General features: G+C 36.3%; 1 protein-coding gene and 1 pseudogene across 8 annotated transcripts in view; one reads left to right on the plus strand and one right to left on the minus strand.

Moving 5' to 3' along the window:
* Nucleotides 1-24,304, minus strand: part of GAPVD1 (GTPase activating protein and VPS9 domains 1) — a 110,484-nt gene that overhangs the window by 61,399 nt on the left and 24,781 nt on the right. For 4 of the 8 annotated variants that reach the window (XM_012527129.4, XM_012527130.4, XM_012527132.4 and 1 more), the window contains exons 2-7: nucleotides 14,552-14,769; nucleotides 7,788-8,631; nucleotides 5,546-5,632; nucleotides 3,542-3,676; nucleotides 3,213-3,402; nucleotides 1,108-1,188 (exon numbers count right to left, since the gene is read on the minus strand). In XM_012527129.4, the coding sequence (XP_012382583.1) occupies nucleotides 1,108-1,188; nucleotides 3,213-3,402; nucleotides 3,542-3,676; nucleotides 5,546-5,632; nucleotides 7,788-8,631; nucleotides 14,552-14,736 (1,522 nt within the window). In that variant the 5' untranslated portion in view covers nucleotides 14,737-14,769. The remainder of the gene's footprint in view (nucleotides 1-1,107; nucleotides 1,189-3,212; nucleotides 3,403-3,541; nucleotides 3,677-5,545; nucleotides 5,633-7,787; nucleotides 8,632-14,551; nucleotides 14,770-24,304) is intronic. The other 4 variants (XM_012527131.3, XM_012527133.3, XM_012527134.4 and 1 more) reach the window with 1 other exon arrangement.
* LOC101412938 (elongin-C pseudogene) lies at nucleotides 18,242-18,583 on the plus strand (annotated as a pseudogene).

Below are 24,304 nucleotides of genomic sequence, written 5' to 3' on the forward strand. Positions count from 1 at the left end.
CCTGACAAGGAGTACTACATAAATGATCACACCTGCAGAAAAGCAAGCATGTCCCAATCAACAGACTTAGAGTGACTGGAGTGACAAAAAAAAGCATCACTTATTTCTTATCTCTTAAAGATATCTTCAACTATTTTTCCTATAAAATTCACTAACGGTCACAGGTATTCTATACTAAAAACTGAGCTTATTTATAAGCATTAGAAAATTTCACATGGAAACCAGACAGCCATATAAAGTAATAGATGTATTAATTAGGCAACTGTTGACAATGCCAGAATTGGTTTTGAAAACCCATTTCCTCCATCCTGAAATTTATTAATCTTTTGCTTAAGCTACACAAAAGAACATTTCCATCTATCTGAATATGAACTGCTTTCTGCTTTATGGAAATATCCTAACTTAATAAAAGATCTATAATTTCTGATTTATTTCTCTACCTATAAATTACCAAATAATATGTTTTTCTAAAACTCATTCTGTAGATCTTTCAATAAATTTTGGACACTAAAATCTTCTTAAGATTCAAATAGTTTAGGAAAATTCCTCTATGAATTTTAGTCTTCTGTGATAAGTTTAAATTTTCATTCAGAATAAAAGTCAATACAACCAGTACGCTAAACAGAAATTCCCTTTCATCCCTTTCAATACATAATAATCAAACGTACATCATCAAGCACAGCCGCTCTATAGTAACAAAAGATCTTCCATTTCAATTTTAGTGATAAGTGGACCTACTTCAAGAACAAGATAGAAGGAGGCAGAAATATAAACCATCATCTTGTCTCCAAGACATGGTAGCTCTATTAATTAATAACTTTTAGTTTGAAAATTTAGAGCATGCACCAACTTCCAAAAGTCTAAAATAAGCCCACTTGCACCTCTATTTGTTGGTCCTCACTATCTTCTACAAAATTTTGAACTAAAGTTCAACTTCATGAACATATACTATATGAATCTTAACTAACAAACTTTATAAAAATGCAAGTAACCAAATTTCAGGTATTAATTTACATAAAGAAACACAGCATGCAGATGGAACACAAATTTTAAACTATTTATTAAATAAAAGTAATGTAAGAAGAGGAAGAACAGCCTATTACCCACCAAACGGGGTTACTAGAGTAATATGAGCAGTAAGATTGGTGGCTGAGGAATCCCAGGCTGTGATTGCTGCTAACTGTTGTCCTGGGTTGCGAAAGCATTAAACAGAAAGAAAATCAACCCTTTGAAAATTGGACACATTTTTAAAAATTGGAAATAAATGCAATGACCAGTCACATGACTAAACAAAATACTTGGCATATACTTGAAATTTATTTTCCATTAGTCCTCTACTTAATAACACTTCTGGATAAGAAGAAATGAAAGAACCAATGGATAGCAGTGAACAATGGAAAAATATTTGATTCACCAAAAATCATTAATTTCTTCATGTTAAAAGATTACAAATAGTCCATAATATTTTTAAAAATTCACTAAATGTAAAATGTCTTCTCCTATTTTTAATTCTGAAAATTTTTTGGAATGTTGAAAATCAAAGACTAATAATAGTCCTGTGATATCACATTCCTGCTAATGACTTAAGTCCATATTATTTTGAGAGTAAAACAATTTTTAAAAACTTCTGTGATAAATTGGCTCACAGATGTATAAAATGAAATCTCATTCTTCAAAATTTGTAATACACAGTAACTATTTATGTTCACTAACTGTTGCTGAGCAAAAACTGAAACTAAAATCCTCTCCTCCCCTGATCTAAAAATTCTTGCCCTGTCTTGTTTACTTGGTTTAACTCCTACTCAACCTTCAAGAGAAAGTATAGGCTACACCTCTCTAGGATTTTCTCCTGATATCACTGACACAGAGGTAAGTTAGGCGGCCACATAATTCCCTAGGTCCCTCCATTAGGACACTGAGCAAACTGAAGGATACTGGTCTCTTCTTATTCTCCCCAAGTAGATTATAAGCAACTTGGAAGTAGGGGCAAGTCCTAATTGGTCTTTGTATCCCCAGAATCTTAAACACAGTGTCTCATCTGCAAGATTATGTCTACCATCATAGGATTTCATTCTTTTTCTTTTTTAAAATTTATTTTTTTATTTATTTCTCTCCACTTCCTCCTGCCCCCCCCCCCCCCCCCAGTTGTCTGCTCTCTGTGTCCATTCCCTGTGTGTTCTTCTGTGACCGCTTCTATCCTTATCAGTGGCACCGGGAATCTATGTTTCTTTTTGGTGCGTCATCTTGTTGTGTCAGCTCTCCATATGTGGGGCCATTCTTGGGCAGGCTGCACTTTCTTTCACGCTGGGTGGCTCTCCTTACGGGGCACATTCCTTGCGTGTGAGGCTCCCCTACGTGAGGGACACCCCTGCGTGGCATGGCACTCCTTGAGTGCATCAGCACTGCGCATGGGCCAGCTCCACACGGGTCAAGGAGACCCGGGGTTTGAACCGCGGACCTCCCATGTGGTAGGTGGACACCCTATCCATTGGGCCAAGTCCGCTTCCCCCATCACAGGATTTCTGTGTAAATTAAATGAAACATTTATAAAGTGCTTAACCTGTGACTGGTATATAGTATATGCTCAATTTATGTGCGTATGTGTATAGGTAATAGATGTTTATCAAGTGGATAAAGCTTAATTATATAAAGTTTAATTAAACCTAAATCTTAAAGTGAATGAATTTCACAACATAATATGAAACAGCTGCTTTATTTTACATTAAAATGTCTTGGCTCATTTGATTGACCAACAACTAAAATGGAAAAATAGTAACTATGTATTTTCTACTTAATTGACAGAAACTTCTAAATATTATTTCATTATATTATTTATAGTATGATTTAGAATTCTGTAGAAAGCAGAGGGCTATATAATTTTTAAAAAGACTGCTTACAACTACAAATGACATTTTAAAAACTTTCCAAGAAAAACTCTAAAATGTAAAACAAAGTATTAATATACTATAGATGGTATGACTTCAATTAGGTTCAAGAAGCAATATGTCTAGATAAAGCTAAAGCCTATAATAAACCTTAAAATAATCTGGTGGAATTTTAAAAAATTGAATTACCATTAGTAAACATGGAATTAAAAAGCTAAAGAGACTTTTTCTAATTATTTTAAACTATATTCCAAAGTGCTGAGCAATAACAAAGGCTTATGAAGAAATTAGCTTTAAGGAAAAGCCCCAACATGAGAAACTCCTTACCTATAGGCAATCTATTCTTTTTATTTGCTGGAGTGGTTGCTGGAGACAGCTGAGGAGTATTGTAGGGAGTCATTTCCAAACTGCTGCTTTTTCCTGGCTTGGCTTGGGGTAGATTTGCTAATAAATTGTCCAGAGCCATTCTATCTTCTCTCAGTTGATCTCCAGACATCACACTCTTCATAAAATTGACCTAGCAAAAGTGAAAAGGAATTAACTACTAAAAAAATTGTTCACAGTATCTATTTCTCACACAATGTATTCATCTATACTTCTGCCCAGACTTAGCTAAATGACTTTTGAGAAAATCCTGTAAAGAATAAAGCCATTACCAGAGTAATAAGCTGACTGTAGGTTATATATACCACAGTTCTGCTCAACCCTTCCAGAAGATTAACAGGGGACATTGGAGGGGTTTCCACTGCACGACCCCCAATCACAACATCAAGGAAAGCAGCAACACAGCTCTGTGAAAACAGGAAAAGATCACAGTAAAATACTTTGCCTTTAAAAAATGGAACAAAATTTCTGATTATGGTTGATAAGAATGCAAAAAGTTTTAATTTTTGAAAATTACATTAAACTCAATATTTTAAAAATTAAATACTTCATGTATTAATAATGAATAATCTCCAAGATACTGTGGTAAGTAAAGGAAAGAAACATGACACAAAACAGTGTGCACACTATGCTACCATTTGTGAGAAGAAAGAGACAGAGTGAATGAGAGAATAGATGTAGAAATTCGCTTGTATACTTATAGATCTGTTGAAAGGTACACAGAAGACCGAAAACAATAAGAACCTTTTGGGAAGAAAATGAAGGCTGTGGATCTGAGGCAAAAGGAAAATGATACTGTAAAACTTCTAAATCTTAAACCAGTTGAATGTACTGCCTACTCAAAATATGATTAAAATTTTATTTAATTGAACAATACCATAAACACTAACTTTACAAAACACATTTAAAATTATTGTTGGTTCATATATCTAGGTTTTACTGGCAATTTTTTTAAAAATCAAAGTTTTAAAAATAAAATATCTTAATAGCTTTTTTTTTTTTTTTTTTTTTTGAGGTACCAGGGCTGGGAATTGAACCTGGGACCTCATATGTGGGAAGATGGTGCTCAACCATTGAGCACTGAGTCATGTTGGCTCAACTGAGTGGTTTTCTGTTTGTTTGCTTGCTGTTTTGCTTTCTGTCTTCAGGAGGCACCAGGGACCAAGCCTGGGACCTCCCATGTGGGAAGCAGGCACTCAACCACTAGAGCCACATCTGCTCCCCCTTAGTAGCTTCCCCCCCCCCTTTTCCTCCCCCAACCTCCCCCCGTTGTCTGCTTGCTGTGTCCATTTGCTGCATGTTCTTCTTTGTCTGCTTCTGTTGTTGTCAGCAGCACGGGAATCTGTGTTTTTTTTTTTAAGATTTATTTATTTATTTTATTTCTCTTCCCCTCCCCATCCCAGTTGTCTGTTCTCTGTGTCTATTTGCTGCATGTTCTTCTTTGTCCGCTTCTGCTGTCAGCGGCTCGGGAATCTGTGTTTCTTTTTGTTGCTGTCATCTTGTTGTGTCAGCTCTCCTTGAGTACGGTGCCATTCCTGGAGGCTGCACTTTCTCTCATGCTGGGTGGCTCTCCTTACGGGGCGCACTCCTTGTGCATGGGGCTCCCCTATGCGGGGGACACCCCTGCGTGGCATGGCACTCCTTGTGTGCATCAGCACTGTGCGTGGGCCAGCTCCACACGGGTCAAGGAGGCCCAGGGTTTGAACTGCGGACCTCCCATGTGGTAGACGGATGCCCTAACCACTGGGCCAAGTCCGCTTCCCCTGTGTTTCTTTTTGTTGTGTCATCTGGTGTGTCAGCTCTCCGTGTGTGCAGCACCATTCCTGGGCAGACTGCTCTCCTTACGGGGCAGACTCCTTGAGCATGGGGCTCCCCTATGTGGGGACACCCCTGCGTGGCATGGCACTCCTTGCACGCATCAGTACTGTGCATGGGCCAGTTCCACACAGGTCAAGGAGGCCCAGGGTTTGAACCGCGGACCTCCCATGTGGTAGACAGATGCCCTATCCACTGGGCCAAGTCACTTCCCCTTAGTAGCGTTTTGAGTCTCATCACAATGCCATCTCTTGAATACTTCTGTGAGTTAGTAATCTTTAGTGACCCCTTTCTTTAAATATTGCTGATCCAACATTGAGTTCTTTATAGTTATATCAAAGATAACTGAAAAGAACATTTAATTTATAAATGACTTAACAAGATTTAAAGTATTAGTTTACTAATACTTTGGGAGAATTTTTTATAAACAGTATTTCACATGGCACAATATTTATTCTTACTTTGTCAAATTTTCCAAGACTACTTTTTGTGCGGGGATCTCCCTCTTCAGAGCCAGTCATTGCTAACTGCTGCAAAAGGCGACCAACCTGCAACCAAATGGAGATAGGGAGGTTTAGACTATAGATACCTATAAATTCCTTTCTATGAAAAGTACTTGTGGGTGAACCCTGAATCTCAGCAGAGCTGTAGCCAACACCTACTCTCCAGTTCATTAGACTAGACTCACCCAGGACAACTAACGAAAGGATGATGATGGACAACGCCCATCCCAGGAAGCACAGAGTATCCACAACTGCAACAAGATAGTTCCATCCACCTGCCCCATGGGATCTAAGCCCCTTTCAATCTGAAGCAGAGTAGACATCACTATCCCCAAATCCTCCAGACAGAGGAATGAGCATAAGGGGGAAATGCAATTACAAACTAACATAGACTTATTATTCTTCTAGTAATGGAAGAATTGTAACACTGATATGAAGATAGTGGTCACCAGAGGTTCTGGAGGGAGGGAAAGGGAAAAATAAGTGTAACATGGGGCACTGGAATCATTCTGAATGATACTTCAATAATGGATATAAATCATCATAAATTTTGTCAAAAACCTATAAAACTGTGTGGTGAAAAGTGTAAAACATAATGTAAACTGTAGGCCATGCTTAGTAGCAAAGCTTCAATGTGTGTTCATCAAATGTAACAAATGTACCATACTAATGAAAATGTTGTTAATGGGGAAAGGAGAGAGGGATTATATGGGAATCCCCTATATTTTTCAATGTAATGTTTAGGTACTCTAAAGTACCTTTAAAAATAAATAAAAAATAAATAAAAACTTGTATTCTAGTCTAAAAATCTGTTTCACAATAATAATCACACCATCTCATCCGGTATACAAAATAGTGCCCCCAACAAAACATGTTTTTGTCTGTCAGCTTTTTACTTTTTTCAGATTAAGAGTTATAGAGAGTAAGTAGAAAATTTTGCTTTAATTTCTCTTTAACAGCATATTGATAAGTTAACTTGTAAAAGATGCCTCAATTATTAGACTATTTCAGGTTAATATTGAGTACTTTTCCCTACAAATTCACAAAGCACTCAAGGTAGAGTATATTTTTCTAGATTTAAAAGCAAACACTTCCTACAAGATGAACACTGTTTGTTAAAGTAAATACTAATTCACAGAGCAGGTTCCTTACTGACAAAGTAAAGGCTTTCTTTAAAGCCCCCTTAATGAAAGTTAAATATCATACAGTATCATCTTAATGTTTGGGGCAACCTCCCTTTTTACACATTTTGAAAATACATGATTCATTCTCTCTTGGGATGACAAAAATAAAAACTATCAATACTTTATCATAAGAATAGATTCAGGGTTTCAAAGATGATAAAAAAATAAAAAATTTTCTTTCAGGAATTTCTATAGTGCTGATTGCTAAACACCCCAAGGAGCCAGAAATGAATGCATGTCAGGGGAATGGGCGGGAGAGAAGGGCAGGGAGGACTTATTCTTTTAAAAAATCATCCAAAGACATATTCTACTCCCAATGAACCCAGTCTCTCCCTCACTATATTTCTGGAGGATAAATTATAACTAAAAGATTCCCTTAAGAAACAATATGACTTCAATAGTTCAGATGATAAGGAAAAGAAGTACTAATACAAATCCATTTAAAAATCCTCTTTCTGAAACTCTTAGGACCATAAGTATTTCCGATTTCAGAATCTGGAGATTCCAGAAAGTTAATTTAGTACAAATACGTAACATATCCAGCAGGGTATAGGGTGGTACTCTATAATCAAACATACTAACAACTCTTCAGGAAAATATGTGAGTATTCACCAGCAGTTAATGGAATAACAATTTTAAAACAGCCTCACGTTAGTTCAGGTTAGGTTTTGACAACACTTTTTAATCATCTAGATTTTGAAATTGTGGAAAAGGGATGGTAAGGGCTTGTTCTAGAAAACTGAATCAACTGCATAGTCAAGAATGTGAGGATTCCATTTAAAAACTAATACAGTATTTTAAAATCCTAATAAATTTGCTTTTATTTTATAAGAAGAAAATATTTAAGATAGTTTTGAGGGAAAAGAATATTTGAATAACCATCATATTTTCTGTTCCCACCCCATCACTCAAACAACTGATTTTAAACTGAATCATATTTTCTATTCCCACCCTCCACTGCCCGAAAAACTGATTTTAAACTGAATGCCACATTAATAATAATAACAAAAACATACCTGCATCAGATTAAATCTTGCCACCTCATTAATGGGAGCATCAGAAATTATTCCATATTGTTCTGGATTGACAACTGCAGGACAAATGAAGCAGGCAAGTAGGAGATCAGTACACATTGCCCTGACCTCTCCAACTTCCAGTCTATCTACACAGGAGAGCGTTTTGTACATCTGTGACACAATCCACCTCAAACTATGTGGAAAGCAATATGTATTCTGTTTGAGATAACCAATAAATTTGTTCACCAGAGCCACTAGTTTGGACTCATTGGAATCCACCATTTCTTGAACCTTTTGTCTGAATCTATCTGAGCCTTTCTCTCCAAAGAGTTTTTCCTGTTGAGATGGAGAGAATCTCTCAATTAGCTTGTTTGGATCTGTTTCCAAGTGATCTTCATCTTCAACCAGTAGCTGCATGATTGGCTCATGTAAGGTAGCTGTGAGAAAAAGTTTGGCAGAAAACAGTCCTTCAGAAAAAAGTTTAAATAAGATGCTGAAGGCACAAGTTCCTCTCCTCAAAAGCCGCCTGGGGTTGTCACTTTCTTTAAGTTCAAATTCAATCAAGTAGCGCAAAACCTGAAGGAGGTAGCTTTCATCTTCCTGCATAATGCAGTTGCCATAGAGGGAGGTAAAGACAGTGTAAATAACACTTTGTGTGTTCTCCTGATTAAGTTTCTCCCCAGCAACCAATGAGGAGGCAATAAGACGAGGATTTTCCCTTAATCGACTCAGGAATTCTCCATAAGCAGTCTCCTGAAATCCCAATTGCTTATATCCATCAACAAACTGTGTATCTTCCAAAATCTTGGCATGTTGGCAACATTCAGCAGGAGAAGCTTCAGCACTAAAAATATGAACAAGCAAGCAACATAATAATAATGATAACGATAATATTAACAATTATTATTATATAATACACATTTAAATATGAGTTGATTATAGACCCAGCAATGAGATCTCTCTGAATTGCTAAAATCTTTTTTTGGTAACAACAGCACCTTAATGTGTAAAGAAAGACAAAACCAAAACATCCAAGAGAGGAGGACATATCCCTCATTATATTAAGTGAGGTTCAATAAAAAGTAACCTTTTGTAGATCCCATTACTCAGAGTTGCACGTAAAAGCTTACAGACTAAATTAAATAAAAATTAACTACAGTTTAAAAGTACTCATTTCTATGGGATGCAACAAAGGCAGTGCTGAGAGGGAAATTTATAGCCCTCAATGATTACATTAAAAGGAAGAATGAGCTAAAATCAATGACCTAACTACAAAACTGAATAAACTAGAAAAAGAGCAGCAAACTTCTCAACACAAGCAGAAGGAATGGAATAAATATCAGAGCAGAAATAAATGAAATTGAGAAAAACAACAAAAAAGAGAGATTTAACAAAACCAAAATTGGTTCCTTGAAAAGACTAACAAAATTGACAAACCCTTAGCTACACTAACCAAAAAATGGGAGAAGATGTGAACAACTGTACACCAATGAACTACATAATGTACATGAAAGGGAAATTCCTAGGGATATATAAATGACCTACATTGACCCTAGGAGAAATAGAACACTCAAACAAACCAATCACAAGAGATTAAAACAGTCACCAACCAACTCCTAGGACCAGGTGGCCTCACATGTGAATTCTACCAAGCATTCAAAGAAGATTTAATACCAATATTATTCAAACTCTTCCAAAAAACTGAACAAGAGGGAACATTACAAACTCATTCTATGAAGCCAATATCACTCTCCTAATATCAAAGCCAGATAAAGAGATTATGAAAAAAAGAAAATTACAGACCCATTTCCCTAATTAATACGAATGCAAAAAGCCTCAAGAAAATACTTGTTAATCAAGTCCAACAATACATTAAAAGAATTATTCAGTGGAGCAAGTGTAGCTCAGTGGTTTGAGTGCCTGCTTCTCATGTACGAGGTTCAGTCCCAGGTTCAATCCCCGGTACCTCCTAAAACAAACAAAAAAAAAGAATTGTTCATCATGATCAAGTGGGTTTTATACCAGGCATGCAAGGATGGTTCAACATTAAAAAACAATCAGTATAATATACCACATTAATAATCAAAGAAGAAAAATCACATGATCATCTCTATTGAAGCGGAAAAGGCATTTGACAAAATACAGCATCCTTTCCTGGTAAAAATACTCCAAAATATAGGACTTGAATGAAACTTTCTCAACGTGATAAAGGGCATATATAAAATACCCATAGCTAACATTGTACTCAAAGGTGAACGACTGAAAGCTTTTCTATTGAGATTGGGAACAAGACAAGGATGACTACTGTCACCACTGTTGTTCATTATAGTGCTGGAGGGGGGTGGGGGGTATATGGGGACCTCATATTTTTTTAAGGTAACATTAAAAAAAAAATAAAGAAGGAAAAAAAAAGAAAATACACACACACACAAATATATATATAGTGCTCGAGGTTCTAGCTAGAGGAATCAAGCAAGAAAAAGAAAGAAAAGGCATTCAAATTGGAAGGGAAGAATTAAAACTGTCCCTATTTGCAAATGATATGGTCTTATAACTAGAAAGTCCTGAAAAAAATCTACAACAAAGCTACTAAAAGAGCTAATGAACAAGTTCAGCAGAGTAGGAGGATACAAGATCAATATGCAAAAGTCAGTAGTGTTTCTATATGCTAATAATGAGCAAACTGAGGAGTAAGTCAAGAAAAAAATTCCATTTACACTAGTGACTAAGAGGATCAAACATTTAGGAATAAACTTAACCAAAGACATGAAGTGCTTGTACTCAGAAAACTACACTAAAATGCACTACTAAATAAATAAATGCACTACTAAAATAAATCAAAGAAGACCTAAATAAATGGTAGAACATTTCATGTTCATGGATTGGAAGACTAAATAGCGTAGAGATGTCAATTCTACCTAAATTGGTATACAGATTCAATGCAATCCTAACAAAAATTCCAACAGCCCTTTTTTTTTTTCTTAAAGAAATGGAAAACACAATAATCTAATTTGTTTGGAAGGGTAAGGGGCCCCGAGTAGCCAGAAACATCTTAAAAAGGAAGAACAAAGTTGGAGAACTCCTACTTCTGGACTTTAAATCTTACAATCTATCAGTACCATGGTAGAAACAAATGATACTGACATAAAGATAGGCATATAGAACAATAGAAAAAATGATGATTCAAAAACAGACCCTCACATCTTGGTTCAAGAGATTTTTGACAAGGCTATTAAGCCCACCCAGGTGGGGCAGAACCGTCTATTCAACAAATAGTGCTGGGAGAACTGGATATCCATATCCAAAAGAAAGAAAAGGACCCCCTATTTCAGATGTTATAGAAAAATTAACTCAAAATGGATCAAAGACCTAAATATAAAAGCTAGGACCATAAAACTCCTAGAAGAAAATATAGGGAAACATCTTCAAGACTTGGTAACAGGTGGTAGATTTTATTTATTTATTTTTATTTAATAGGTTTATTCTTTTAACCGGACTGATAATCATTACTGCTCATTCTTTGGTTTGGGGGGAGGAGGGAGTTCTTATTAATTTATCTGATTTATTTCTATGGCAGATATTTATGTAAAAGGGTCCTCTGGAAATGAGGGTGAATGTAATTTACTGGTTTAGCAGTTTTATTCTTTTTTTTAAAACAAATCGATTTTATTGATACCTCTTAATAAAACATACAGTTCATGCAAAGTGTACAATCAATGGTATGTGATTTAATCACACAGTTGTACATTCATTACCTCAATTATTATTAAAGCATTTTCATTATTTCAATAATAATAATAAATAAAAAACAGACAAACAAGAAAATTCTTCACCTCTCAATCTCTCTCTTTCCCGTTGTACGTAGTTGCTATTTCTGGCTATTCTTGCACAATTATTTCTTTACTTATTAAGCATTTTTATTGAGATATATTCATATAACATAAGATCTATCTGTGGATTCTTAAACCTTACACTGAAAGCACAAGTAATGAAAGAAAAAATGGATAAATAGGACTTCCTCAAACTTAAAATACTTTTGTGCTTCAAAAGACTTTGTCAAGAAGGTGAAAAGGCAGCTCACTCAATGCGAGAAAATATTTGAAAACCACATATCTGATGAGTTTGACTTCCATGCTATGTAAAGAGATCATACAACTCTACAATAAAAGAGCAATCAATCCATTTCAAAAAATGGGCAAAAGTATGTAGGACTGGGGAAGGATAGAGGGATTGAGAGGTGACTGCTAAGGGGTACGGAATTTTCTTTTTGGAGAAATGAAATTGTTCTAAAATTTTTTGTGATGATGAATGCACAACATTGTGATTATACTGAGACACTGATTATACACTTTTCATAGATTGTATGGTATGTGAATATATCTCAATAAAACTGCTTTAAAAAAATTAAACAGAAATATCTCCAAAAAGGAATTTCAAATGGTGAATAAACACAAGAAAAATGGTTCAATATCACTAGCTATTACAGAAATGCAAATAGAAACTACAATGAACTATCATCTCACACTTCATAGAATGGCCATTACTGAAAAGAAAACAACAAAAAAACAAAACAAAACAAAACAATAAGTGCTAGAGAGGATGTGGAGAAATAGGAACATTCCTTCACTGTTGGTGGTAATGTAAATGGTGTAGTCTCTGTGGAAGACAGTTTGGTGGTTCCTCGGAAAGCTAAATACAGAATTGCCCATATGACCTGGCAATCCCTCTACTAGGAATACATCCAGAAGAACTGAAAACAGTGATGCAGACAGACATTTGCACATGGATGTTCATAGCAGCATTATCCACATTTGCCAAAAGATGGCAGCAACCAAATGTCTATCAACCAATAAATGCATAAACAAAATGTGATATATACAATGGAATATATGCTGCTGTAAGAAATGAAATTAGGACATGTATGATAACATGGATGAACCCTGAAGACATGCTGAGTGAAAGAAGCCAGACACAAAAGGACAGATATTGTATGGTTTCACTAATATGAATTAAATATGAAAAATAAATACATGGAGTTAAAACCTAGAGTATGGGTTATTAGGAGGTAAGAGGAGAGCTGTGAAGGAGTAGAAATTTGATGCTTAATGTCTGTAGAAATTTTAATTAACTTGACTGTAAAGGTATAGAAATGAATAGTGTTGATGGTAACACATTATAGTGAGTAGCATCTGGTTTATAAATAAGATTGTGGCTGAAAGGGGTAGTCTAGGGATATGAATGTTATTTGAAAGAAAGCTATGAACAACATAGAAAACCCACAGGTGGATGAGGATTGTGGTTAATAGTACAAATACAAGAATGTTCTTCTATGAACTAGAACAAATGTATATCATTGCTACAAGGTGGTAAGAATATGGAGATGCATGGGAAAAATATTAATATATTAATAAATTAATGTAACTTATGGACTATAGTTAACAGCAATATTGTAATAATCTTGCAGCAATGTCAAAGAAGGTACTGTGTTAATAATGGGGGGTATGGAAAAAATACACCAAATGTGTGCTATAGATCATAGTGGTAAAAGTCTGATGATGTTCTCCCATAGTCTGTAATAAATGTTCCACAACAATGCAAAGTTTTGGTGGAGGGGTATTGTATGGGAATTCTCCACATTATGCATGATTGTTTTATAAGTTCCCAATTTCTCTAATATATATATATATTTATGTAAAATATATATATTTAGGAGGTAATGGGGATTGAACCCGGGACCTCGTACCTGCAAAACAGATGCTCAACCATTGTGCTCCACCTGCTCCACAATAAAGGGCTTATTTTTGGATACAAGTTAAAAAAAAAAAAAAAGAATCTCAACTAAGTCCATTTCATCAGGTATATTATTTCAACCTTTCTCAACAGCAACCTGCCAGTATATAAAGGGCTGTAAAACAATTTCCTTCAATCTAGGCTTTCTACTTTTGGAAACAAATTCTAATAAAATAAGCCCATAAGAAGAAAAAACTATATAGCAATGTTCACAGCACAACTATTCTTTTCTTCTTTTTAACTTTTTTATTAAAGTAAAATACCCCAAAGTGCAAAATTCTCAAGTGTTCAGCTCTTTACATGTGTATATACATATGTAACCACCAGTCAGATTAAGACATGAAATGTTTTAAGCAGAATACTTCCTCATGCTCCTTCCTAGTCAACACCACCCTCCCAAGAAGTAATCATTATTCTGATTCTAATCAGAATAATCATCAAAGATTAGGCCCACATATTTTTGAACTTCAAATAAATGGAAGCATATAATATGTACTATTTTGTATCTGGCTTCTTTATATAACATTGTATCTCAGCACCATTATTCTCACAGATAAAAACTGCTTCTTGGGACAAAGAAACAAAGAAGAAGAAACAGAGTGAAATAACTGGCTTTAAAAACTGAAAAACAGATATATAATATCAAAACACAAAAATGTACAGATTAAATAATATTAAGATAAAAGCAGAACACAAAATAATTACACAACAAAAAATAAGCTATAATATATACAAAGATATAAAATTAGTTGGCATGGTATAAAATGTTAATGCTGAATAAGTTATAATTCTCTATTAACAGTGTTTAAGTTAATAAATACACTATACTATAAGCAAAGACTCATCTTAATGTGACTGAAACTACCTTAAACTATACCCTTTTTGGAAATAGATTCACTTATTTACATATAGCAGTTAGCACAAAATTGTAGATTACTTCACAAAATTCAAGACCTCTAAAATCTTTTCTTCACCTGGTTATGATAAGCCGATCCAAGTTAATTCTCTGTTGCTTAGCAATCCATGCTGTACGATACAGCTTTTCAGCTGTCTTAAGTACTTCTGCATTGAGCCTCTGAATGAGTTGTTTCTCAGAGTTTACGTATAACCGTTCCTGTTTGAGGTGATGAGCCAGAGTGTGAATATCTAACTTCACCATCTTCAAAGGCGGAAAAGGTACAAAGGCTGATCACTAAGAGTAAAAAGACAAAATTAAAAATTTTACATCACTTGTTTTCCAAACTGAAAAGAGGTGGAAGAACACATTAAGAATTGGGCTACATTTAGTACCACTGTTAACTCTAATTTTTAAATAATCTCTCTATATATTTTTATTGCAGAAGCACTACAGGGTCACTACAGAAAAAGTGGAAAATACAGATATAAATAAATAAAATCTTGTAATAAGGCCAATGCTCCAAGATTGCCACTGTAAACACCTTGTACATATCTTTCAAGTAAGAGGGGCTATTTATTAACCTTGCAGTTATCCTTGACTGCTCTCTTTCATACTGCAATCAATCAACAAAGCCTGTTGACACTATCTTCAAAACGTATCTCAAATTTGATTACCTCTCACACTCTCCTTCACTACCTGCCATCATCTCTCACCTGGAGGGCTATAATTACTTCCTAACTCATTTCTCTGCTTCCCTTCTTGTACCTCTAGAGCAGAGGTTCTTAACCAAGGGTCTGTAGAAAGATTTCAGGGAGTCTGTGAATTTGAATAGAAAAAAATCAACTTATTATCTTTATTTTCTCTGACCCCTAACTGAAATCTAACATTTCCTTCACTTATGAATGTATGCAATAAATTACAGTATTATTCATTTCAAATCATATTACAGTTGTTGCATATCTTGAAAAATCACTTATGCTCATCCATACTTGGAAATTACAGTAGTTATTAGACCTGGCACTAATTGAGTGTCATAAAACTATTTGCCACTACATTCTGAGAAGGGGTCCGTGGTTTTCATCTGACTGGCAAAGGGGTCTGTGGAACAAAAAAGGTTAAGACTCATGTTCTAGAGTGTATTCTCTATATAGCAGTTAAGAGTGATACTTTGAACTTAGGTCAGGTCAGTTTATTCCCCTACTAGAAAGGGTTCAAAGGCTTATTCTACAATTAGAATGATCTGCCCTTGACTACTTCTCCAGTTTCATCTTCCACTATCTAACCCTTGCTCATACATCATACAGTTCCAGACACACTCCTTCCTCAAAGCCTCTGCATTTGCTGATTCCTGTCTGGAAGGCTATTCTTTCAGGTATCTGTAAGGCTAATTTCCTTACTCCATTTAGGTTTTCTGCTCAAACGTCTATTTAGAGAGTCTTTCTGAGACAACTCTTTCTAAAATAGAAAACATCACATTCTATTCCCTGTTCCTGCCATTTTTTAAGCACCTACCCTACCTAGCATTATATCACACATATCTACTTACAAGTTTATCATGCTTACTGGATGTCTCCCCCACCATAAGGTAAGCTCTATCAGGACCAAGGCTAATCTGTCTTGCTCACTCACAGCTGTTTTCAGGGCCTAAGGGAGGGCCAGGTTCACAGTTGGAGTTAAATATTTGTCAAAGGAATGAATGAATTCATACAATTCTTTTTAACTAGTAGCTAAACAAACTGTTACAAATAGCACACATATTATAAAGCCTTACTAATTAAGCTATATCCTTGAACCAAGAATGCCTGCCTGACTACAAATTCTTTATAACAACAATATAAGCACAAGTGGCAGCTAGAACACAACGCTGTGTGTCTAGACAACAGTCATTAAGTTAGAAAAATATTTCTCATTAAGAATTTAACATGGAGAGAGGATGTGGCTCAAGTGGTTGAGCACCTGCTTCTCACATGGAAGGTCCTGGGTTTGGTCTCCAGTGCCTCCTAAAAACAAAAACAAGCAAGCAAACAAATGAAAAAACCAACTCGGGGTAGCCAATATGGCTAGTGTTTGAGTGCCAGCCTCTGCCATACGAGGTCCTAGAGTTCAATCGCTGGCCCCAGTACCTTAAAAAAAAAATTTAAAAAATTAAACACTATGATTGATTAAGGGGCAGAGATTTTTATGCTTGTCTATTTTTTGTTTATTATTATATGCTCGAATAATGATGAAAGTGATGAGTGTACAACTATGTGATTATATCAAATACCACTGATTGTATACTTTGGATGGATTATATGCTTTATTGCTACGTATCAGTAAAATTTATTTTAAAAAAGAATTAAACACAATGATAGCTAAAATAAACTTAAAGGCATTTTTATTAAAAGAAACTGAGGAAGGAAGCGGCTGTGGCTCAAATCAATTGGGCTCCTATCTACCACATGGGAGGCCCTGGGTTGGCGTCCCAGGGTCTCCTTATGAAGGCAGGCTCGCCCACATGCTGCGGAGAGCCGCCCAGCCCGCAAGCTGCAAGGGGGGTAGGGGAAATAAAAATAAATATAGACACAGAAGAACACAGAGGGCAGACGGCATGCAAAAAGCCCGGGGGAAGGAGGGATTAAAAAAAAAAAAAGAAACTGGGGAGCCAGTGTAGCTGAAATGGTTGCACACCAGAATACCATATACGAGGTCCCAGGTACAATCCCCGGCCCCGGGACTTTAAAGAAAATAAAAAGAAACTGATGTAACAAATTTTAATTAGGTTTGATTTCAGCAATTTTTAAACCTTCTTTTCATATTTTAATGAACCGAAGACTAAGAAAATCTCATATATTATCATCTAAATTGAGTCTGGGGGAAACGGACTTTGGCCCAGTGGTTAGGGCGTCCGTCTACCATATGGGAGGTCCGCGGTTCAAACCCCGGGCCTCCTTGACCCGTGTGGAGCTGGCCATGCACAGTGCTGATGCGCGCAAGGAGTGCCGTGCCACGCAAGGGTGTCCCCCGCGTGGGGGAGCCCCACGCGCAAGGAGTGCGCCCGTGAGGAAAGCTGCCCAGCGTGAAAAGAAAGAGCAGCCTGCCCAGGAATGGCGCCGCCCACACTTCCCGTGCCGCTGACGACAACAGAAGCCGACAAAGAAACAAGACGCAGCAAATAGACACAAAGAACAGACAATCGGGGGAGGGGGGGGAATTAAATAAATAAATAAATCTTTAAAAAAAAAATAAATTGAGTCTGTTTTCAAAAATCACTTTCTTGTAACTTATCAAAACCCTAGTAAACTATGCAAAATTGTTATTCCAAATCTCCTGCATTAAGGTGCCCCATCACTCTCCTCTCAAAAGATGTTAGTATGTCTAATTCACCAAGATGACTCACTACTGAATTAGTAGCAAAAGCATCTACATAAAGAAGGGGAAAATATTGGTGATATACATATACATAACCTCATTAATTCAATCTTGGAAAAATGCACACATGAGTTCGTAGACTTCTGCATGGAAACTCGACCATTCTCTAGGGGCTCTGTTCCATAAACTGAGAATGGAGTCACTGCTCTAATGGCTTAACTGAGAGGTATCACAGTTAATTGAACAGCACTGAAATGAGTTTTTAAAGACCTTCATGGGTTACTGCTGGGGGAAGGGAGGGGAACGCTGCGCACTTGCGCCAGACGGAAGCCAACGACAGACTCAGTGCGTCCACCCTTCGCTAGGAAAACACTAAAGTTCCTGTGGAATCAAAGCAGAATTTCATAAGAGCATAATGGATGGAGAGGAGAAAACCTATGGTGCCTGTGAGGGCCCTGATGCCATGTATGTCAAACTGATATCTTCTGATGGTCATGAATTTACTGTAAAAAGAGAACATGCACTAACATCATCAGGAACAATAAAAGCCATGTTGAGTGGCCCAGGTCAATTTGCTGAGAATGAAACCAATGAGGTCAATTTTAGAGAGATCCCTTCACATGTGCTATCAAAAGTATGCATGTATTTTACCTACAAGGTTCGCTACACTAACAGCTCGACCAAGATTCCTGAATTCCCAATTGCACCTGAAATTGCACTGGAACTGCTGATGGCTGCGAACTTCCTAGATTGTTAAATAAAATAAATTATAATAAACTGTTAACTTTTTTCAGTATTTAATACCTGTAGTTCAGTTAGTGATTTTTTTCATATAGCATGTTGCCTGTATGCAACTGAACTATAAAGTTCATTGCAAAGCAGATTACCTTCTGTTCCTTTTGCATAGCAATCAGAGTTGAAACTTGTTTGCTGCATCAACAAATTAAGGACATTTTCACAAACTGCGAAATAAACAAATATGCCAATTCAAAAAATAAAAAAATTAAAAATAAATGAAGACCTTCATGCTTCACAATTAGTTCTGACTCTGAGCGTATGAGCGTATAATGTATATCCTCTGAACTTCAATTTCTTTCATCTATAAAATGGGGACATAATATCTCCATTTATTTTTTGCCTGCTCTTTTTTTTTTTCCCCTCCCCCTTCCCTCCATTGTCGTCTGTGTCCATTTGCTATATGTTCTTCTGTGTCTGCTTGTATTCTCATTAGGCAGCTCCAGGAACCAATCCTGGGACCTTCCAGAGTAGAGATATGCGATCACTCTCTTGCGCCACCTCAGCTCCCTGGTTTGCTGCGTCTCTTATTATCTCTCCTATGTGTCTCTTTTGGTTGCGTCATCTTGCTGCACCAACTCTCCGCATGGGCCAGCACTTCTGCACTCGTGCGTGGGGCAGTACTCCACGCAGGCCAGCACTCCGCGTGGGCCAGCTCGCCACACAGGCCAGCTTGCCTTTCACCAGGAGGCCGTGGATATCAAACCCTGGACCTTCTATATGGTAAACAGGAACCCAATTGCTTGAGCCACATCTGCTTCCCAACAATGTGTTCTTGTGGTGAGATGAATTAAGATACTTGAGCGACTGGGACTCCTGAGAACTTTAGTCAGGTGTATACACTAAAGATATTTGAGCCATATTAAATTTCTTGGAAAATGTCAACATGATTTTATGTTATACAAGAGTATCTATTTTATGAAATTTTGAATTTGCATAACAGATACATTAGATACTCATTTTATATAATGATCACTTAAAATACTTAACGTTTAAAATATAATTTAAATTATGAAGATTATCATTTCAGGAAACTAGTTATTGTATACATAGCACAAGCAGTCCTAATCTTGGGTATTTCTAGTATAGAGAAATACCTTTACTTAAATTTCCCTTGTAGCAAATCTAATTGCTAAAATAATTTCCAAAAATTTCACAACATTTATTCTGTATAATAACTGGTTAAGTGCAGCTAGGTTTGGATTTAGACTATACTGAATTTAGTTTTGGATACTGTATTGCTCTTTATTAAAATATGCTACCAGATGTAGTAGCAATAGTCCTAATATTTTATTAAAATAAGTATTAAAAAATATTTCACGAAAGGTTGCTTTCCAAACTTTTTTCTCTACACTGTACCTTTATGTGAAGAAATTAAATATATAATATTGTCAAGTAAAATTTGAAATAATTGTCAGTCTCTTTAATTTGTGAACATTTTTGTTTTTGTTTTCAGGAATGAAATAAAATACATTACTTGTAATTAAAAAAACAGACAACAACAACAAAAAAACCACGTGTTCGGTACTAGGGACACAAAAAGGACAGAACCTACTTTGGGCTCTTAAGTTTCTGATCGAGTAGAATGAGACAGACATATAAGCAAATATTGCTGCCCAAAAATGTTATGGGTATTATGCTAGCAGTCTGTACAATGTATAGCAGGGGCAAAAGAGAAAGAACGATTGAGACAACTGAGGAGGTAGATACCTGGTCTTAAAAGACAAGTATTTGGGAGGGAGGGGGTATTTGCCAGACATAAAGAGGATGATGTATGAGGATAGAATTCCTGACAGAAGAAGCCACCCAAGCAAAGGCACAGAGGTGTGTAAGACGTATACTTAGTCTTGCTACAGTATGTAGGGATGTGTATGTGTTTGTGGGTGTTCAGAGTGAGGGTGGGAGGAGTGGAAGTATATAAAGAGATAAGGCTGTAGAAAGAAGGTACAAAGAAGCCAGAGTTAATAAACTTGGACTTTGCACTACAGGTTGAGTTTTAACACGATTAAAGTCATATTTGAGAACAAAATCTGGGAGTAAGGAGGAGGAGGATGGGGGTGCTAGACAAATGGAAATTTAAAAATTGTAGACAGGCAAGAAATGTTGTAGTAGAGATGAAGGGAACAGGGTAAATTTGAGAAACGTTAGGAGGTAGAAATTACAAAATTTGTTGACACCTACATAAAGGGAAGGAGAAGTAGAAGAAAGTTTCCAACTCTGGAAAGGGTGGGTGCTGTGTTATTTACCACAACTGAGTATCACATGAGAAAACACTCTATAAACTAAATATAGCGAATGGCATGGTTCTAGGAACTTTACTCATTTACTCTTCATAACTTCTGTATGATAGGTATTTCACAGGTAAGGAAATTGAGACACAAGGAAATTAAGTACTAGGCCCAAGGCCAAACAGGTGAGAGGTGACAGAGCCAGTATTTGAATTAGTCTAGCTCCAGAGCCCCTGTTCTTAACTACTATACTATATTACCCTGATATCTGTATCCTTTTAATCCTGACTGATCTATCAAGAGTCACTCTTTTATTTTCAGTTTTTATTCAGACATAATGCCTTGGATAGCCTTCCTTTAAGCTCAATTAAGTTTAAAAAATCTCCTCCCTCCCCCCCCCCACAATATGTCCAAAATTCATTTACTGTTTTCCTTTCCAACTTTCTTCTGTTAATAATTCTATTAATCTTCCTATAGAGAGGAATCATCTTAGTGTATCCCAGAGCGAGTACTCTTCTTCATAGTCTCTCATCTGATATTTCCATTGCACCCTGAAGCCAATTTGTGTCTCAATTACTTCTGAATAACACATTAATATATCTAAACTACCATTTTTGTTTAGGCTTGTGGAATTTACAGGCTTTTATTACAGGTTGTAATTTGGTTCCAAACTGTCTTTCCAGACTACTTTTCACTGTTGCCTTATGTAAATCTTAGACTCCACAAAAATCTTACTTGTTCTCCCAAAATAAACCTTTCCTTATCTGCTAGTGGTCTTGCATGCTCTTATATTCCTGCACTATTAATCTGACAACTATATGTGTCCAACAGTATAACCAAATGAGAGAGCTCTATTGCCCCTGCCATTTAAGTATTTTACTAACTTGTATTTCACATGTTCATATCCTATAACCCTCTCCCAATAGATTTAAAGACTCTAGGGTTGTGCTGTCCAATGTTTTAGTCACTAGCCACATGTGGCTATTTAAATTTAAGGTAGTTAAAATTAATTACAAATTTATGGTATGTGAAAAATATCTCAATAAAATTTTAAATAAAATAAATTGTTTCTCAGTCACACAAGCTATCATCTCCAGTGCATAATAGCCACATATAGCTAGTAGCTACTGTACTGGACAAAACCGATAAAAAACACTTCCATCACCATAGAAAGTTCCATTGAATAACACTGCTGGATTATATCTGGTGATTCATTTCTGAATTCTTTGTAAAATGTGCGTACCCTGCATATACTTTCATGTACAGAATAAGTGCTTAAAAGTGCCTGGTCCTCTTATTTGAATTTGTATACAAGCAGGTTTACCTTACTAAAATCAATATTCACTAAGCTTTTCTGTGTTTTAAGCACAGTGATTTCCAAGACAATTTTTTTAGTCTCAGAGTTTTATAACATTCTTGAAAACATAAAAAACCTTATAGATGACTTTAATTTTAATTCACTTTTTTTGTTATAATATATTGAGGAAATTTGTTACATCTCAAAAGTCAGTTCCTGCCTTAGAGTTTTCCATAGACAGGTAACATTTAATCGTGATGCCTATAATGTGTAAGAATATTCATAACAACCCTCATTGCTACAAAGACAAAATAAATCTAGAAAATCAATTTTAAAATGTTAAAAGGCATATTCTTTGCACAAAATCAATGATGAATCTTTTAAATAATCAAATTCTAAATGTGAATTGGTCTATAAGATAACAAGTCTTGTTATAACTACATGGAAGAAAAAGGTAGGAGGATTATTTATTCTGGATTAAAGAGTCAACTATGGGAAGCAGATGTAGCTCATGCAAATGGGCTCCCTTCTACCATATAGGAAATCCAGGGACTGATTCCTGGTGCCTCCTGGTGAAGGCAAGCTAGCCCACGTGGTGAGCTAGCCCGTGCAGAGTACTGGCCCACGCGGGAGTGCTGGCCTGCACGGAGAGCTAGTGCAGCAAGATGACGCAACAAAAGAGACACAGAGGAGAGACAGTAAGAGATGCAGCAGACCAGGGAGCTAAGGTGGCACAAGAGATAGAGCACCTCTCTCCCACTCCGGAAGATCCCAGTATCAGTTCCTTATGCCCCTTAAAGAGAAGACAAGCAGACACAGAAGAACATACAGCAAATGAACACAGAAAGCAGACAGCAAGCACAAAAAAACAAGGGGGTTTCAGAAATAAATAAATCTTAAAAAAAAAAAGTTAACTAAAGCAACATAACAATCAAAGGCAATGTATAAGTCTTCACTAGCTCCTGACTTCGTGTGGGGAGTGTTGGGGAGTGGGGAGAAGAGCCACTTTGGGGACAACTGGAGGAATTTAAATATGAATATGGACCAGATATTAGATGATATTATAAAGTATTTTTAGTTTTATTAAATGTGACACCAGTACGGCAGTACATGGGAGAATATCTTAGTTTTATCAGAAGTGAACAGAAAAATCAGGATGTCCACCAGTTACTATAAATGCTTCAGCATAAAATAAAAATAAAAAGAGCAATAAAGAAAACGCAACAAAAAGTAAACTGCTGAATCTGGGTAGTGGGTATTAATGATCATTGTATCATAGAGGCTGCATATTAGAAAATTTTCACAATAAAAAGTTAGGAAAAAATAGTTTAGAAATTCTTAATTTGTGCCTTTGTTGCTGCTTTAATTTATTATTGAGTTGTGCTTGCTGAAGCCTTGCCAAACTACCTAATCTCAAAGAGCTCAAAGTCTAATTATAAATGAAATTCAGTTCAAGATAGAAAAGGAGTATAAAATGTTTAATTACATAGCAAAATATGAACCAATTATGCAATTCAGAAATTAAATATTTCAAATATAGCTTTGCTTAAAAAATTAACACATGAAAGTAAATGTCCCACCTAAACTAGACAAGAACTTACCTTTTAAACCATTCAATAGTCCCAAATGTTGTTTTTTTTTTTTTTAAAGATTTATTTATTTATTTAATTCCCCCCCCTCCCCTGGTTGTCTGTTCTTGGTGTCTATTTGCTGCGTCTTGTTTCTTTGTCCGCTTCTGTTGTCGTCAGCGGCACAGAAGTGTGGGCGGCGCCATTCCTGGGCAGGCTGCTCTTTCTTTTCACGCTGGGCGGCTCTCCTCAAGGGCGCACTCCTTGCGCGTGGGGCTCCCCCACGCGGGGGACACCCTTGCGTGGCACGGCACTCCTTGCGCGCATCAGCACTGCGCATGGCCAGCTCCACACGGGTCAAGGAGGCCCGGGATTTGAACCGTAGACGGACACCCTAACCACTGGGCCAAAGTCCGTTTCCCCCAAATGTTTTCAAAGACATTTTTAATTAACCTAAAACACTTGGCAAACTTGCTAAGCATCTTTTCTCTTGAATCAAGTCTAAGTCTAAAAGCTTTGTTACTTTGGGTTCCCAGTGCCTCCTAAAAAGAAGATAAGCAGACACAGCACAAAATGAATGGACAGAGAGC

This window comes from Dasypus novemcinctus, chromosome 8, assembly GCF_030445035.2.
Source record: "Dasypus novemcinctus isolate mDasNov1 chromosome 8, mDasNov1.1.hap2, whole genome shotgun sequence".
Classification (NCBI taxonomy): domain Eukaryota; kingdom Metazoa; phylum Chordata; class Mammalia; order Cingulata; family Dasypodidae; genus Dasypus; species Dasypus novemcinctus.